At 36.7% G+C, this 19,653-nt stretch overlaps 1 protein-coding gene across 1 annotated transcript in view; it reads right to left on the bottom strand.

Moving 5' to 3' along the window:
* Window positions 1-19,653, bottom strand: part of LOC129217751 (endoribonuclease Dicer-like) — a 59,369-nt gene that overhangs the window by 38,919 nt on the left and 797 nt on the right. The window contains exons 2-3 of the mRNA XM_054852091.1: window positions 4,611-4,773; window positions 557-1,160 (exon numbers count right to left, since the gene is read on the bottom strand). Of these exons, the coding sequence (XP_054708066.1) occupies window positions 557-1,160; window positions 4,611-4,773 (767 nt within the window). The remainder of the gene's footprint in view (window positions 1-556; window positions 1,161-4,610; window positions 4,774-19,653) is intronic.

Here is a 19,653-nt window from a genome sequence, read left to right as displayed (position 1 = left end):
GAGTATACTTTGTTAGTTAAGGAGAAATTCCGGAATGATTACAAAATTCTTTAACTTCATTACTGTCACATTCTCCTCTGTTATAAGCCCGAATGGCATTAACTTTGCGTCCAGAAAAACTTTTAGCTCTCTTAATATGCGTAATAAACATTCCCATGATTTGCTTCTTTTCCCTGATTTGATAGAGAAGAAGAATCCCTTATAATAATTTTCAATTACTTGAACGTACCCTACTTAAACCATGCACAATTCCTAAATATATTAACAGGGCTATTCTCGAAAAAATGTCCCGTGCATAACGCTAAGTTTTTTATTTTCTTTAAGTAACTATTAATTAAATATAGGATTAACTGTGATGCTTTGATAGTTTACTAAAGCATGTATTATTCCCCAACAGACTTATTTTTTAAAGGCTTTGGTTAGCTGAAAAGCATAAAAACCTTAGCGTTATGCACGGGACATTTTTTCGAGAATTGCCTAACAGCATTTTCAGAACAGATTTCAATGTATGTTTATTTTACAAATGTTCAGCAATAATAACAGACTTCCACAGTACCTCCTTGGCCTCCGGCAGGGGTGGGGCGGGATGGCCTCCGCCTCCGCCCCCAGGTCCACGCAGTCCAGGAAGGCCAGGGCGGCGTCTAGGCGGGCCAGGGCGTCCAGCGTGGCGCCCCCGTCGTCGGGCGGCGGCCCGTACTCCGCCAGGCACTCCCTCGGCCTCGACCCGTACTTGCCCAGCGCCGTCAACTCGCTGGCCGTCTGCACGGACGCCCTCAAGGTCGCCTCCAGCCGTCGTATCCGCCGCTCCATCTCCTCGGGGCGGCACCCGCCGTCCACCAGGGGCGCGCTCAGCCCCAGGACGCGCGGCCGGTCCGCCGGCGCGCATGCGTCGAAGAAGCGCATGATGCGGGCGTAGGGGTGCGCCCCCACCGCCCGGTGGCACTCGTCGAACACGACCAGGTTGAAGGCGGAGAGGGGAGCGAGGCCGTGCTGCAGGAGCCCGCGGAAGACGTCGGGCGTGGCGACCAGGACCTGGCAGCGCTCGATCTCGGCCGCCCACGCCTCCCGGTCCCGCTCGCCCGCCTCGCCGCCGAAGTGGCGACCCACGCTCAGGTCTGTGCAGTCTGAGACGAACTTGGCCTGTTGATGGAGCAGAGGCACTGAAATAAAGAAACAGATAATCATTAGCCGCGTTCACAACACACTTTTCGATCCCCTAAATCCCCGCTCTGGCTCCGCAAAAAAACAATTTCTAAATTCCCCATTTCCATGTAAAAAGAGGTTTCACACTGTACCAGAGAAAGCGGTTTTTACCCAGCATCCTTAGCGGCTAGTAGATGAGCTTGTTTCGCGAAATGCATTCTGGGTAAAAACTCTGCTGACTTCAGAAGAAAGCAGGAGGAGAAAAATTCCACATATACCCCCCAAATAACCGGAATGCGGTGAAAAGTAGGTTTTTTCCGGGGTCGAAAGTGGTCCATGGAAACAGCCCCAATGAAAGCCACTCATCTGGTTTTTTACCCAACTGCGTGTGCGCGCCGCAAAGGGGGTTGTTACCTAAAGTTGTTAAATTTATTATCGTTGCTTACTTAAAACATTATGCTTCTTCTTTACTAATAATAAAGCTGAAAGTCTCTCTGTCCGGAGGATCTCTGTGACGCGCATAGCGCCTAGACCGTTCTGCCGATTTTCATGAAATTTGGCACAAAGTTAGTATGTAGCATGGGGGTGTGCACCTCGAAGCGAATTTTCGAAAATTCGGTGTGGTTCTTTTTCTATTCCAATTTTAAGAAAAAAAATATCATAAGATGGACGAGTAAACTACGAAATTATCATAACGTGGAACCGTAAGATGGGTACAAGCCAACTGGCGAGAAAATTCACCATACATTATTTGTAAATATACAGGCGAACCAAAAGATATTTTGATTTTTCTATTACGGGCAAAGCCGTGCGGGTATCACTAGTTAATAATATACAAGTTTATTAATGTATTTATTAAGTCTATTAGAAGTCTATTTAGATCAAATCAGATCAAAAAGGGGAATGGGAAAAGGCAGTGAAGAAATACTTGCTATGAAAGATAGAAAAGTATGGAATTTAGTGGATTTGCCAGCCTGTAGGATGTCGCTGGGTTTACAATTCTAAGAAAAATGAAAAGGGTGAAATTTTTCGCCTAAAAGCCAGGCTAGTTGCTCAAGGTTTTAAGCAAATGAAAGGTCAATCGTATGATGAAACTTTTAGCCCGGTAGTCAATTTCAGTATAATACGTTTATTCTTTTCATTATTAGTAGTCAACTTGAAATGGCAAAATATACATTGTGATGTGAAAATAGCATATTTATATGAACCTATTAAAGAAGATATCTATATGACTCAACCACCAAGTTTTCAGGAAAAAGGTAAAGAACATTTAGTATGTAAACTAAATAGGGCAATTTATGGTCTCCACCAGAGTGGAAGACAATGGTTTTTCGAAATTGATAGTGTTTTATTGTCATTAGGTTTCACTAAATTACAATGGTGTAACTGTGTATATGTTTTTGAATCAAAAATTGTAACAAACTTATACAAAAAGTTTTATCATTGCTTAAAAATCACTTTGATTTAAAAGTTTTAGGGAATACTATAAAATTATCAGGTATAGAATTTGAAATTAAGGAAGACTGTTTAGTGCTACATCAAAAAAGACTTATATTCATGAAATATGTGAGAAATGTAAAGATTTCAAATTCCCCATTTCTTCCCTACCAAAAAGCAAAGGTGTTGTATACTCCAAAACTAAGATCCAACAAAGATATGGCAAACATTCCTTATAGAAATTTGTTGGGTTTGCTTGTCATTTTTGGCTAATAGAACAAGGCCTGATATAAGTTATGCAGTAAACTTCTTTAGTCAGCTCCAAAATAACCCCGGTTTTTCTCATTGGGAAGGTTTACTTTAGCTTCTAGAATATGTTTCATATACTCTAAGGATTTGCAGTTAAAACTAAAGTGTAATCAAGTGCAGTTAATTGCTTACTCAGACGCCGATTTTGCTACTAACCGGGAGGATAGGACATCAATGGGGGGGACAATTAATTCTACTTGACCAATCACCTATTGCTTGGTGTCCTTTTAAGGAAAAGAGCAGTAGTCTGTCTACTATAGAGACAGAGTTCGTTGCCATGGCGGAAGCAAAGAAAGAGCTAGTATGGTTTTCCACAGAGAGTTAGATCAATGTGGTGTAGTGATAATTATAACTGAAAATGAAATTAAACCCATCCTGTTGGTTGATAACCAGGCCGCTATAGAATTTGTAAAGTCAACCATAGAAAATTATCTCATTAAGCATATTGATGTTAAATTATTCTTTATCCGGGATTTGGTTTATGAAAATTTCTTTGTGATAAAGCATGTGAGAAGAAAAGACAATAAGCCAAATTTTACGGAATTCCTTGATTGGTCAAAAAGGAATGGGCCCCGACCGTTGATCCTTCTATTCTGCTTTTGAATTTATGATTTGTCTTATGTGTACATTGATTATAAAACTACTATTTGAATGGTGTAGTTGCTCAGTAGTACTTAATAACATTCTAAACTAGTCGGCTTATGTTTTTTTTTCTTTTTTTACGCAGTTGGGATTTTTGTTTTTATTTAATAATTATTTTTCATCAATAATTAATGTCTCAAAAATTTTTAAAAAGGTACATTTTTAGTATTATTTTGTCTATTAAATTTCACTTCAATCCAATGAAGAATATTTGTACAAAATGAGGCACTTTCACTTTAAAGGGCCCATTTTATTGAAATACTAGTGGTACCCGCACGGCTTTGCCCGTAATAGAAAATTAAAAGGTCTTTTGGTTCGCCTGTATATTTACAAATAATGTATGGTGATTTTTCTCGCCCATTGGCTTGTGCCCATGTTACGGTTCCACGTAATGATAACTTCGTAATTGACTCGTCCATCTTATGATAATTTTGTTCTTAAAATTGGAATAGGAAAAGAACCACATCGAATTTTCGAAACATCGCTTCTAGGTGCACACCCCCATGGCACAAACTAACTTTGTGCCAAATTTCACGAAAATCGGCCGAACGGTCTAGGCGCTATGCACGTCACAGAGATCCAGACAGACAGAGATCCTGACAGACAGAGGGACTTTCAGCTTTATTATTAGTAACTAGTGGCACCCGCACGGCTTCGCCCGTAGAAAAATTGAAGGTCTTTTGGTTTGCCTGTATATTTACAAATAATGCATGGTGAATTTTCTCACCAATCGGCTTGTACCGACGTTACAGTTCCACGTTATGATCATTTCGTATCTCGCCAATTGGCTTGTGCCCATGTTACGGTTCCACGTTATGATAGTTTCGTAATTTATGATAGTTTTGTTCTTAAAATTGGAATAGAAAAAGAACCACATCGAATTTTGGAAAAATCGCTTCAAGGTGCACACCCCCATGCTACATACTAACTTTGTGCCCAATTTCCTGAAAATCGGCCGAACGGTCTAGGCGCTATGCGCGTCACAGACATCCTACAGACATCCTCCGGACAGAGAGACTTTCTGCTTTATTATTAGTAAAGAAGAAAGCACTTTCAATGAGAGAAGAGAGAGAGCGTACCTGTGGGCACGAGGAATGCCGTCCTCTTGCCGCCCTGGGCGGTGGGGAGGCGCGTCTGGTGGGAGAGCTCCTTGATGAGCATCACGGCCACGAAGGTCTTTCCCGTGCCCGTGCCCAGGCACACCACCGTGTTGCGCCGCCTGGCGCAGTCCAGAAGCTCCACCTGGAGGAGAGAGGCAAACACACACTATTAAACCAGAACCAGGTCCATCCCTTTTTCAACATTTTACGGGAGAGACTTGACATTTTTACACAAGACTTTTTGTTTTACGATCGAAAGGTATTCGTTCGGTGTATGACTTCATTCTTTCTTTAATGATGGGTGGCTCGTATTTTCAAATTGTTTCGAGTTTCCGAAATAACCGAGAAAATACCGTTTGGGAAAATAGCATGCCATTTAATAAGATAAAGTAGTTGTATGAACATAACCAGAACCACTGTGAGGTAGTAGCCAGTGCTTCGGTAGTGGCCACTTCAAGGTGTGTATTTGAAAAAATACTGTTCCAGGAGCCTGGCGAAGTCCAGAAGCTCCACCTGCAGGAGAGTCAAACACACAATATTCAATGATTCATCCATTTTTCAACATTTTATGGGAGAGACTTCTTTTACGATCGAAAGGTATTTGGTGTATGACTTAGATTTTGTTTTTAATGAGCCGTCTCGTTCTATACCAGGGTTCGTGATTTTTCCTGAAAAAATAAAAAAGTTACTTATATATTTTATAAATTATTATTTAAATTAATTATATTGTTATTTAAATATTTTTTTTATTTAAATCAGATTCTTTTTTTTTTGTTTTGACTTTTTTTAAATCTTCAAAAATTTGTAGATATTAATTACTTTACATTTATAAACATCAGGGCCGGATTTGGAAGTGTGGAGGCCCCAGAGCAACGAAGGAGTGGAGGTCCCTAATCAGGGTTCGAAAAGATCATCATATTTCCGAAATATCCGATACTTTGATGTCTATCCGAATATTTTGATATATATGTACATATCCGATATTTTCGACCGGTGAAAGCTAGAATATTTTTTATAAAAATTTTATTGTGGGGGCCCCTTTTTGTGGAGGCACCGGGGCAGTAGCCCCGCCTGCCCTCCCCTAAATCCGGCCCTGATAAACATAATGTATTTCATTCAATAGATAGATAAGTTCTCGAACGATTCAATAAATTTTTAAGATTTATACAGACATTAAAATACTTAGATAATACGTGATTTTGTTTCATGCTTTGCTTAAAGATAAGGTTTCTGTCTTCATGTACGTTTTTAGTGTAAAATAATATGCTGAACAATACCTTTTCTTAACTATATTAGTCACGGTGTAAAAGTAAAACAGCAAATTTTTATTGTGTTCTGAACTGTAATTTTGGAGTAAAAGCAATAGTGCAAGAGCGAAAATCTGTTACAAACACAGAAAGAGGGATCTATAGTTTTGCCTGTTGAAGTTAAGATAGTATAATGCAGTGCAGTTAAATTTATAGCAATACATTCTAGAAATGCAAATTTAATTTATAAAAAGAAAATAAACAGATTTTAATTAAAGATTTTATTAACAAAATCACTTGATTGAAATCAATTCATTTAAATCAATGATAAAAAAAAAATCACTTGATGTAAATCATGATTTCAATCACGATTTAAATCAAGCTGATTTGAATCAACGAACCCTGTTCTATACAGACGGAAATACGGTAGGACGTCCGAAATCCAAACTGATTGGGAGAATGAGCGGCTCGGACTTTCAAATGGTCCAGCGTTTCCAAAATAACCGAGAAAATACCGTTTGGGAAAACGATATTTTCTCGGCCTACTCCTTTATACTTCTCGGCTTTACTACTACTCAGCCAACTACTTTATCTTATTAAATGGCTTTAACATTAGGGTTTCCAATCCCGAATCCCGCAACGGTTTTGCATGCAAACGTTTCACAATTTTTGCCGTCCATAAAACAAATATTTTTACAAGTATCATCTGAAATTTTAATCACCTTTAATCTGCAAGAAGAGCAAGAAAAACCTTATGCCTCACATGATGAACGGTAGATTTACCATTCAAGAAAACAACAAAAATAGAGTATCTTTTTCTGAGAATGAATTGGTATTCGCATTCGAGGTTTCAGTGTTCATACATTCAGCAATTGCGAAAATGCGTAAAAATTGCAAGCCTTTTCGAAAACCATCACTAAATATTGAAACGCAGAAAATTGGGCTTTAGAGGAAATTGAGAAAGTGTATTACAGAGTGCAAAATCCGCCGGAGTAGCCTGAATGCAATGTTGGAACGCCTTTGTAAACTTAAGGAGCGTGCTCAAAACCTTTAACTAACTAAAAGTGCACAATATTTTTTTCTGAAGAAGAAAGCAATGAAAAACCTGACAATTTAAATTTTTGCTCTCTAACCTGTAGGAAGAGTCAGTCGATGTCTTTTTCACCATGTAGCTAATAATATAAATGTGGGTGATACCCTGAAAAATTATGTTGGATGAATTTGCTGTGCAATCTTCAATGTTCGCGCAACTCTAACAGAGGGATCATTTTTATCTCTCAGTGTAGTACGTTAAGCTGCTCAAGTTTTTAATAGTATCTTTAAAGTGAGAGGTAAAATTAGCGAAATTATTCAAACACTTTTATTGAGACTGCTCCCCAGTTAGCGTTCACCAGCTGCTGTAGCGAATCAAATGACTGATGTAATAAAAAAATGTCAATAAAGCAACAAAGGCAAGGTAAATTGGATAGAGCAATACACAAATCAAACAGACATCATTTTTGTCCGAAATTTGAAGTTCAGGAGCAAAAACTCTCGACAGTCATGACCCCCATAAGAAAAGAAAAATCTATTTTAGAAGGTGGTAAAGTTTATGGCGATCTTTTGCTAAATGTCCACAACAATTTAATCTCAGTAAAAACAATTGCAGAGGAGCCACATCACGCGTATTCATTAAGCTCATCGTTTTTTGCGCAAAAATATTCACCCATGCCATACGAGTGATGCTTTGTTAAGACGTATTGGACTTTTTTTAAAAGCATTACTCTTTTGCAAACCGAATGATATAGTCGATAATTGAAATGTGACATTGTTGTACCTTACAGTGTACGGAATTTGAGATAAAGACCAATTCATGTAACAAAAGGAGTCCTTTTCGAAAAAGCACAACCTTTTCTTTTCGACATAGAAATTTAACTTTTTGAAGAATTAAATCAATCCCGTGGGATCTCGTAGGATTGGCTCCTTAGAGTCCCGAAATCCCATGGGACTGAGATTGGAAGCCCTACTTAACATGCCGTTTAATAAGATAAAGTAACTGTATGAACATAACCAGAACCACTGTAAGGTAAACACACCAGTAGTGGCCAGTACTTAGGTCAGGGCCGGATTTAAGGGAGGGCAAGCGGGGCTACTGCCCCGGGGCCTCCACAACAAAGGGGCCCCCACTGTAAAATTTTTACAAAATATCCTAACTTTCACGGGTTGAAAATATCGGATATATACATATTGTAGAGGACTTATTATTTTTGCATATTCAGTCGAATTTGCATGTAATTTTATTTTAGCCTGAAAAGTTTAGCCACCGAGCGTGTGGCAACAGCAAATACATTTATTTATAAGCGAGTCGTTTATTTGCTAGATTCTGTCTCTTACTTGCATGCCTGCTGGTGGCAGGATGTACGACGTCCATAGTTTTTAAATTGTAAATAAAAGAATTTTATTTTACATTGAAGTGTTCTTCATATGTTCGCGGTCAATTGGACCTCGCGACAATATGTTTCAAAATATTTGGGTATATATCAAAGTATCGGATATTTTCGAAAATATGATGATCTTTTCGAACCCTGATTAGGGGCCTTCTTCACTCCTTTGTTGCTTTGGGGCCTCCACACTTCCAAATCCGGCCCTGACTTAGGTAGTGGCCACTTCAAGGTGTGTATTTGAAAAAATACTGTTCCAGGTTTCCCGAAAGATTTAACGTGCAGAAAGTAAATACCTCTTGCACGTTTGATGCACTCTTGAGTTCCATTGGGAAACCTGGAATCCAATCTTTTTTTCAAATATAAACCTTGAAGTGGCTACCAAAGCACTGGCCACTAGTGGTGTTGTTTACCTTAAAACATGAACAGAAAATATTTCTTCGATTTGAACAATTTTTTGTTCAATTTTGAACAGTTCAAGAACACTTTGCATTATTGCTTACGGGGGAATTTAAGGCAAATATAGATCCGAACTTAAAGCCGGATTAGCTTCAAACGTATGTTGGAAAACGCTTTCGATGAGGAATGTGCAGGCCCCGACTAACAAAAAGTGAGGCCCAACGCCCACAACAATTTGGAGAACCCTTTAAGGCAATTATTTTAAAAATGTGTGTATTTTTTGTATAGTTGTAATGCTGTGCATAATTCTTTAAGTAATTTGGGGCCCCTTAGGAAGAGGGAGCCCCAGGCCCAGGCCTAGTAGGCCTGTGCCGTAATCAGGCCCTGGGAAATGTGAACAGTAAAGATCTTTTTGATTTGAACAATTTTTTCTTAAATTTAGAGGAGTTCAAAAATCCTTAACATTAGGTCCTAAGGAGGGAACTAAAAATCAAACTTGAACAAGGACGGATAAAAGGGAGGGACGATGGGGACAATCGCTCCTTTCTTGAACTGAGATACAGGAACTTTCTTCAGGTATATTTTAGATATTAAAGTTCCAAAAACGCAATTTGACATAATCCTCGATGGTGTTAAAAAAAAGGGAGCTCTTCCCTGGAAATCTTCCGGAATTGAAGTCTTGAAAACCCAATCGTAGCCCATCTCTTATTATTCTGTAGATATGGACCAGAACTTTCTACAGATCCTTTCTAAAATCTCAATTTTAGACAATCTTATGGATAGGTCCAAAGGTTCATTCTGGATATCTTTCGAAAGAAACACAACTATAGGACACCTTTGAGTACATAAGGGTAAGCGATGGGGTTCAGGGCACTCCTTTGAAATTTTTTATAAATTGAAGCTCCAAAGAGTCAAGGGTAAAAAACAATCGCCCCCCCCCCCCCTTGAACATTTTCTGGATCCACCCTTGAACTTGAAGGTGGATTTGCTTCAAACAAACTTTGTTGGAAAAAGCTGTTGATGTATAGAGCAGATTTTTTTTGACTAAGCTACTTTCTGGGTATTTTTTGAACAATTCAAAATTTTTTAACACTAACGACAATACGAAAAAAAAATTTTTGGCACCAAAAAAAATTGAAATATGTGTGCAGATTCTGAATATTTTCGCAATTTTGTGTATGGTAACAGACGTACTTTCAATAGAAGGCTAGGGTTGATCGAAATTCTCTGATTTACTGCATTCCACCAGTGAAAACTTTTCTTACCGACTTTTTCTTACAGAAGTGTACTATGATCCAAAAACAATAAAAACTTTTAAAGAATTTATTTTTATTATAACGAAAAAAAAAATTGTGTTGGTAACGGATGTACCTTTTCCAAAAGATTAATAATAAGAATAAAAATAATTGATAAAAAGGTGTGTATGATTAGATCAAAACTTTAATACAGGACTTTAAAAATGATGTCGAACTCGGTTATCAATAATTGAAACATTAAACAGATCCATAGTACCAACTAGTATCATAATAAAGTAGTAGTATAACGGACTGATAATGTTCACGTCCGTTGTCTATAAATATCTCACTGTTTCCAGTTTTCTTTAAATCCTATTGCACCTCATACCCAACATCCCCTCACGTCAGCTTCTTAGGTCCAGCTATGAATAACAGTTCTTTGCATTTATAGTTGCAATTTTAACATTGACAAAATGATCCTAATTTTTTAGTATTAGGAGCATTTTCATCTCTCAGTGTTTAAAACCGAAAAGATTGAAATAAATGAAGTTTAAAATACTGAAACCCGACTACGGCAAAAAGCACTAAAGGGTGTGAAACAAGGGCGAAGCTGTTTGATATCATCGTCGTATTGAGTCGTAAAAGTCATTTGATATGTCAAATATTTGCATTTATTTAGTTCCATTGAAATCCTTTGTCACTTCCCCTTTAATAACATAATATTTAATTTAAATGCTGTGCTCGTGTGTTGTCAAGTATACTAATGCTAAAATTTTTTTTAAATGTAGTTGACAACCCACAACTACGGAATTTGAATTGAATTATATTGTTATCAATGGGGAAGTGACGGAGGATTTCAATAGAACTAAGTAAATACGAATTTCTGACATGTCAAATGACTCATAACTGCTCAATGCGACGATGATATCTACCAGGGCCCAATACAGGCTGATTTTGCTACCGTTTTTCGGTACCTTCACTAAAATCTTGTTTTGAAATCGGTACTTTCACAAAAATCAAGTAATAAAATCAGTAGCTTCAAAAAAAAAACATCGAAAATTTCACAAAAATTCGCATTTTAAAATATAAAATTTGTTTCTCTGTTTGAAACAAAATTTACTCATAAAATAAAATTCGAAGCAGGTTTATATGAACAATCGCTCAAATAGAAACCTTTTTGTAGTATTTTAACTCATTTTTAGCTGTTTCTCGCCAAAGTGTATTTATGCAATATTATCGCAATCTTTCAACATCTGTTTTGGGAAACCCTTTTTCTCATCATTTCCTATATTGTACACAGTGCATTGCCCATTAAGCTGAAATTACGATGATGTTTTTCGTACTTCTTAGGTTTTTAGCTCCCCCCTCACACCTCCCCAAAAAACGAAACCTGTTAAAAATAATACTAGATGACATTTACACTTTTCGAACTAAAATTTCACTTGTTCTACTTCTCTTTTACAAAAATTAGGATGCCTCTAAAAGTTCACTAAAACAATGCTGATAAAAAAAAACTTTCACAAAAATAAATAGCGAGAAAAAAATCCTGGATTGGCCCCTGTCTACAACTTTGACCTTGTTTCACAACTTCTAGTGCTTTCTGCTGTAGTCGGGTTTCAGTTTTTTAAACTTTATTTGTTCTATGACTTCCCAGGATTTCCATGACCCGTACAAACCCTAATTCCATTGTCTTTGATGAATGTCTCAAGCAAACGAATTACCCAACTTTTCTCTATCGCATCCAATAACTGATAAGTTGAGTAACCTCATATATACTTTTTTGTAAAGACTATAATACCTTGCGATATTTATTTTTCACTTTCACCAGACGTTAGCAAAAAATGACAGCTGTACTTGCTAACCAGTTCTTCTATCAGGGCTGCATGGACTTCAGATGCTAATTTTTGATGACCAGATAACTTTTAAATCTAAAATCTTTGTGGTCGTCAAAACACAAACTCTTATTCGGATCTTAATGACTTTTCTTTTTGTTCTCTCCTTTTTGTTTTTAGAAATTTCCACCTTACTTTGTTTTAATCAACTATGCATTTTTGTTTGCTCATGAAAAACCAAACCAAAATTAGCGAGAAAAGCTGTAGTAGTTTAGACCATTGCTCTGCTTAAAGCGCTAGCTAAATCTGCAGCAAATATTGCTTGAGGCATAAGAAAAATTGGTTGTAAAAAGTTATGTATTGGTTGTAAAAGGTTAACTAGTTTTTTTTTAAATCAGTAAATAAATGCCTAGTAAAATTGGTTGCGTTTTGTTTACATTCTAACTAACCCATTACATAATATTTCTGTTGAGCTTTAGCACTAAATTCAAACACTTTTTGAATTATTATTATTTAAAAAAAGAAAAAAAAGTTTTTTTCTCTTAATTTTCTGTTTTTTTATGGTTAAAGGGATGCGTCTAAATATTGGAGAAAATTCATAAAAGTTTCTGAGGGTTACAATTGATTAACGTGTTAACATTTCTGTTACATGCCAGAACCATTTTCATATTTTCTTTGGAAACTTTATTCTTCTTTTTTTTTTTGAAAAAAAAAGTAAATTTTTCTGTATTCTTCAACGCTTAGAGGTCAAAGAGGTACGGCTAGATATTAAAGGATATTAGTGAAATATTTTGAAGGTTTTAACGGACCCACATAGCAACTTTTCCGCACTATCCAAAAGCGGATTGTGAAAAAAAGTTTTCCGGCCCACCCTATATTAAATGCTAAATGAATATTCGGCGCATCCCCAGTTAAAGTGTTTTAGCAATGAGGGTAAACTGTTCTAGAGTATAAAATGGCATTCGACAAATACGTTTCAATAGTTATACATTAATCAATGATATTATTGGATTGACGTATTGGAAAGGGTTCAAGGGCGGGCTACAAGGCTAATAAGTGGACTTTCTCACTTAGACTATGATTCCAGGCTCAGAAGGCTAAAAATGTACAGTCTCGAGCAGAGAAGAGACTGAGGGGACAGGATTCAGTTGTTTAAATTTATTAAAACGAAAGATGTTACGGGGCTGAAGTTGAGCACTGAAAACAGGACGAGGGGTCATTGTTTTAAGCCATTTAAATCTCAGGCTAACTTGGATGTCAGGAAAAATTAATATTTTAGCAGGGTAGTGGAACCTCGGAACAGCTTACCGGAAGATGTGGTAATGAGCAAGGGAGTAGACAGTTTTAAGAGGGCCATTGATCTTCACTGGGGATTGTAAATTGACTAGGACCAGTCTAGCTGGGCCCAGAGCCTGTTGCTGGTCGTCACTTTTGTATTTGTATTATTTTAACTATAATTAACATGAAAAAGAGAAGGGTTTGTTGCTGTTACCTAACTTTATTTCAGTAACAGGTACAACTCAGTTTGCAGTTTTGACAAATAGGTTTTTGACATGATGAATAAAACCAGCCAAAACTATCACATGTAAAAAAAACCAGCCAAAACCATCACATGTAAAAAAAATGCTATTACTGCAAATTCCTGTGTATTATCTGGCAAAAAAAAAAAAAAAAAAAAAGGAAAAATGAATGTGGCGCAGATTATGAGCTACCGCAGATCATCCGGCTCTTTTTCTCTACCCCAACTTACTAAACCTCAATTTACGGCAGGATTCACCAGTAGAGGATGCTCTGTTGTCTGTAGGATTGTTTATTTTACGTAGCCTGAATTCTCCTTAGACGTGATTCAGGCTGCGTAAAACAAACAACCCTATAGGCCAGGTGTTCTCAAATTGGGTGCGGCAAATTGTCCGTGGTATCAATATACAAGCAAGGCGAGTGCGCCAAATAGTGCTCGGTTGACCAGTAAGCAAATTCTCCATTTTTTGATACAGTATAGCAAAAATTCACTGGATCCCCTTCCATTGTCAGCCTAACTGATGATTGAGTGTTATCAACAAGCCATTTTTAACTACCAGGCAACATTGTTGCAGAAGAGTGATGTCAAAACCAAATGATCTTATTTTACGGTAAATTTTGTTTCTGCACTACATTATTCCCTGAAGTGTAACTAGAATTTAAAAAATGTTGCATACTGTTCTTGAAACCGAAATTACGCAGTTGACGAATTCAAAGATAAAAATGTCGCTACGTGCCGTCTCCCCCCCCCCCCCCCCCCACCGAGATTCGACATCGTAGAAAAGTGTTAGAAATAGAATTGCTACAAGCATCTCTAAACTTACTTTTGCCCATGTAACTGAACCTCACGTTAATCAACTGATGCTCGTTTGGACTGACGATCCGAGTGAATCGGAAGCGAGCTGTCGTATCGGACAGTGTTGCCAGATTAGGGGAATTTTCCCCATTTTGGGGAAATCTGGTGCTCTCTGGGGAAATTTTGGGGAAATGGGTTTTGAGGGGAATTCTTTGGGGAAAAATTTTTTGCTTCGGGAAAACCTGGGGGAAAAAAACTTCAGGAAAAAAAATTGTATTTAAATTCGCATCTTGACATCTGGTAGTTAAATTGTTTGTATCAAGCAGCGTTGGTTTAGCTTTGCTCAACTTTATGGAATTCGCATTTTGCATTATGTGGAATATTATGCTACGGAATTCGCATTAATAGTTCTGCGTGAGTAACTAGTTGATATGCAAAACAGGCAAAAATAAGTCTGATGAAGAATGTTCTTGGATAAATATATACAAAAAGCATAGTTTAAATGCACATACAGAAGCAGAGTAGTAAATGAGAGTAGAAAAAAAATATTTGACTTTTTATTATCTCTTAATCAGGCGCTTTGTATTTATGACTAGTGGCACCCGCACGGCTTTGCCCGTAGTAGAATATTAAAAGGTGTTTTGGTTTCCCTGTATATTTACAAATAATGCATGATGAATTTCTCACCAATTGGCTTGCCCGCATTAGGGTTCCACATTATGATAACTTGGTCATTTAGTCGTCCATCTTATGATAATTTTGCTCAGGAAAATGTTCTTAAAATTGGAATAGAAAAAGAACAAAATCGAATTTTCAAAAAATTGCTTAAAGGTGCACACCCCCATGCTACAAACTAATTCTTTGCCAAATTTCATGAATATTTTGGCAGAACGGTCTAGGCACTATGAGCGTGACAGAGAGAGATTCGGATAGAGAGATATCCAGACAGAGAGACTTTCAGCTTTATTATTAGTAAAGATAAAAAAAGATAAAGAAAATAAAAAACGAAAATGGGAAGAAAACAAAAGTTGGGGAATTTTATAAGAAAATTTTTTCAAGAGACAAAAATATCAGAGGAAAACGATTCATTTTGTGAAAATATTAGTGGAAAAATAATTTTTGAATTTGGGGAATTTTGATAGAAAACATCGCTTTTTGGGGAAAACTTGGAAGGGAATTGGAGAAATCTGGATTTGACCATCTGGCAACACTGGTATCGGATGTGTGATGTCACTGACTCCTACCATTGGCTTAGCAGGGAGGCGTCTCTGCCACTTGGTGCATCCTCATTGGTTGCGTGGATGTGAGGGCATTGATGGGAATACCAATGAGGACAGGCTATTTAACAGCGAACGGGGTTGAGATTCTCTCTTTTTTTTTGACTCGTTCGGTGATGTCTGTCCCGTAAATTGTAGCTCGTATTGCTCGGCCGATTGCCGAAGATGCCCGGCTGATCGTAGTAATAGATTAACGGTATTAGGATGAGCTTAACAAACATGCTAGTCATATTGAATTAATCTTTTACCTTTGGCTTCAGTTAATAGTTTATACAATTATATTTACTTTTTCTCACGTGTTAATAAATTTCAGTTATTTTTAAAGAAGTCTCTTCATCTGTTATTCACAGAAATTTGGTGAAATGTTAGTTCTTCCACCAACTCTGCAGGAAGTATTGAAGTTAAGAGGTGATATCATTCATCAATGGTATCAAAAAGTATATTCTAGTAACATTGGACCATGGATTGCCCTATTAATACTTGTGTTTATAACATAACAGCAAAGTATTTGGTAGGAGGATATTATCCTGCGCTGCACATATGTGCAAGAACTGCACGTGGGTGTAGGACCCCCCCCCCTGCAAATAACGACTTGTTAGTTGTTTGCATAACAGAGATGGACTAGGGTGCCAGGAGTCCAAAAAGTTAGAGAACCCCTGCTACAGGCAAAGAAGAAGCAGTCTCCATTTGCACCAGACTAGACCATTTGCGCCTTTGTCTTACAGTGAGTAACGTTCATCTTGATTTCAAGAAGAAATGTTTATTTTTTAGAATATTTTTGAAGATAGCTAAAAAATAACTTCTCATTCATTTAGTTGCTAAAACTGTAAGTCAATTCAAATCAACTCTGTTTCTCGCCGTTATTATCGGCAGATTACACAAAGATTCTTCTTTCTCCAGTCTGATTTTAGAACATGTGCACTGCACACCACCAGGGACAGGGGCAGTACAGAAAAATCTTTTGGAGGGGGCCTGGGAAATTGAATAGCCCCCCCCTCCCTGTTCAATGTTTCACAACAAAGTTTTCATGACTTTATTTTTAAATGGTTTTCAGGTCAATGAATCTACGTCTAAATACATGAATATTATGCACTAATATACTTTGAATGCGGACTGGAAACATCTTCAATGTTTCAAGCCAATTAAATACTAAACCCTAGTGGAAAAAATTGCCACATGCCTTAGCTATTGAAATGATTCCACAAAAAAAATTTGGTGAGATTCCTGCTTGTTCGATCAAGCACCCAGTCTACGCAAATAATTTTAAAAAAAAAAATATATCATTAATTGTCTCAAAGTTGCGTAAAACTGGAAAATAATCAGCCAAATCCATGTATATTTGCCTATCTTGGGCAAAAAATCTTACTTTAAAATTCGACTTGAGAAAAGCCTTGAACAGTCAGACGAAAAGCAAAAATACTCAACACTACAACAATTGTCGCTATTGACAGGGAGTTGAGATGATACCCTAAATACTGTATTGAGTTGAGGAAAGCCTTCGAACATGGAACTAAAAAGCTCATAACTCGTTTTTTATTCTACTTAGAAATTTCGAACAGGTGCCATCTTCAGTAGAAAAATCAGAGCTTTCGATGGACATATAATGTTAATGTGTGCAAGCATTTTTTCATCCTCATATTAGAGAATTTATACAAAAATTGGGTTTTATCGCCCCGTGGGGGGGGGTTGCCCTCCATAATGGGCTGAAAACTACCCTATGTGTTATTCTGATGCATAAACTATATTATTGTAAAGTTTCATCAAAATTCATTCAGTAGTTTTTGCGTGAAAGAGTAACAAACATCCACATCCATACAAACTTCCGCATATATAATAGTAGTAAGATGAATATGATCGAATTTCGACGACTGGGCAACCACTAGTAAATAATAAAAGAAACCTTAATTTTAAGTCTACATATTGTAATAACAATATAAGAAAATAAAAGAATTAGGACATGTGAATTGCACGCCAGCAGGACAGGGGAGGAAACAGAAAAACCTTTTGGAGGGGGCTTGGGAAATTGAATAGCCCCCCCCCCCCCCCTGTTCGATGTTTCACAACAAAGTTTTCATGATTTTATTTTTAAATGATTTTCAGGTCAATGAATCTACTCCTAAATATATGAATATTATACACTAATATACTTTGAATGTGAACTGAAAACATCTTCAATGTTTCAAGCCAATTAAATATTAAACCCAATTTAATGTCATCGAGATGCTATACAATAAGCGAGTTTAATTTGGAACATTGAGGGCAATGTTATTAAATAAACCTATACCTCATTTGAGTTTTTATAAATTAATTTATATTTCAACGACAAAATATTACTTGAGTAAGAAAATTATAACTTCATAACATATAAATTTTATTGAAGAATTCAGAAACTATTTCTGTGTGAATTTCAAAGCAGTTGCTGATTTGCTCTCAAAGCCATGAAACAGTTGAGATAACACATTGATACAAATTTATCCTTCTGATATGGAAAAAATAAATGCATTTTCCAGATAAGGAAATTATGGTTTTAATATGTTACTGCAGGCAAAAAGAATCTTAAAGCACTCAAAAGGACAAAATAACTTTTTTGGGGCATAAGTATTCCTGTAGTTTTCAATAATTAAAAGAAAGTGATACCACAAATGAAGAAAAGTGCGGCTGAAGTCATTTCAAACAAAACTTTCCCAGAAAAATATGCGTGTTTAAATACTCAAATTTATGAATGAAAGCTTGATAATAAAAAGAAATTATCTATCTGACCTGGGCAACACTTTTCTTCGTTTATGGTGTCATTTTATTGGAAGAATTGAAAACTAAAGGAATATTTAAATATTCCATCTAACCTAGAAAAGTTATTTTGTCTCATTGAGTGATGAGTGCATTATGAAAAGTGCATAGTATTTTTTAAAAAATCTGTTACTTAAGACTGTTGTAGAGGTTAACTTCAGGAAGACAAAAACAATGAACTTTTCCAATTTTTGCTTTAAGAAAAAGCTAAGACTGGATATTAAGAGTTTCTTGAAAGCGTACTCGTAAATAAAAATCACCTTTTTTTTTTCTTTTTTTTCCAGAAAATGATGACAGGAGTAAGAAAAAGAGGAGGAGGTGTAAAATGTTACACTAAAAAATTTATTGCTCATCACACTTTATGTTTTAGAGTTTGCTTTAATTTCCCACTCTTTACAAGAAATCTCTTCTTCAAACGAAGTATAAGGGATTTCCGTTTTCTCGCTTTTGAGAGTAGATAATCTATCCGACAATTTTGGTTATGGAAGATAAGCGAATTCCATTTTTTAACGTTTGGTTTGGACCCTCTACTTATACAAACATCGTCCAAAATGCGTTTTAAAGAATTCAGCTTTAATATCTCATCCCTTTTCCTTATATCTCCAAAGATAGTTTAGAAATACGTTTTTAGACCTCAACGTTGAAAAATTTCTGGACAGAGTCCATTTCCCTGCCGTTTCTTCTAGCGTAGCAAACACAGTCAAAAAATATATGATTAGGCCTTTAATTCTGAAAACCTTCCTGGAGAAAACTCCCACTCTCACTTCTAAAGTCTCAACATCTAGCATAAAATTACATTTTTAAAGCTTTGATACTTCAGTATCAATTTGTGAAAACAGCATTTGAACCCTGAGTGTCTTTGATCCCCTAATGTGATCAAATATAGCCTAAAATACGTCTTTAGGACTTTAATTTTGGAAATTTTCCGAGAGAGATATCTCAATCTCCTTTCCCCTCTCACCTAACGCATCCAAAAATTAAAACTGCGTTTTAAAAACTTCAATTTTGAAAAACTTCCTAGGGAAGAACTCGCCCTTTTTCCTAACTTCCCCAAAGGTAGCCCAAACTTTTCTTTCTTAGAAATTTGCATGTGTAGGAGATCTCGCTAACCCTTCCTTCTAACATTATAAAACAAAGCCCAAAGTCAGATGTCAATTACGGAAATTTTTCAGGAGAGAACCGACTGGCTTCACAACATTTTTTATGCATTAGGGAACTCCTCAACGACGTCACCAAAGAGAGCCTAGAATTATGTTTTCGAGAGTTCGGTGCCGAAAAATTTCCAAAGGAAGAACCAGAACCTTCCCCATCAACCAAACCACCAAAGATACCCAAAAATTGATTTCAATTTTAAAAGCATTTCAGTAAGAATCCTCAGCACCCCTCTCTCCCCTAATGCCTATAACTAATACGCATGCCGCATTGAGTATCCTACCATTCCCGATTTCCTTGACTTCTCCTAAGTAGACTAAGCTGCATTTTAAAATTTCATAAAATATCCTCTCGTTGCC

The sequence above is a fragment of the Uloborus diversus genome, chromosome 2 (genome assembly GCF_026930045.1).
Source record: "Uloborus diversus isolate 005 chromosome 2, Udiv.v.3.1, whole genome shotgun sequence".
Classification (NCBI taxonomy): Eukaryota; Metazoa; Arthropoda; class Arachnida; order Araneae; family Uloboridae; genus Uloborus; species Uloborus diversus.
The sequence above is the reverse complement of the archived record's forward strand: the minus strand, read 5'-3'. Positions and strand labels throughout refer to the sequence as shown.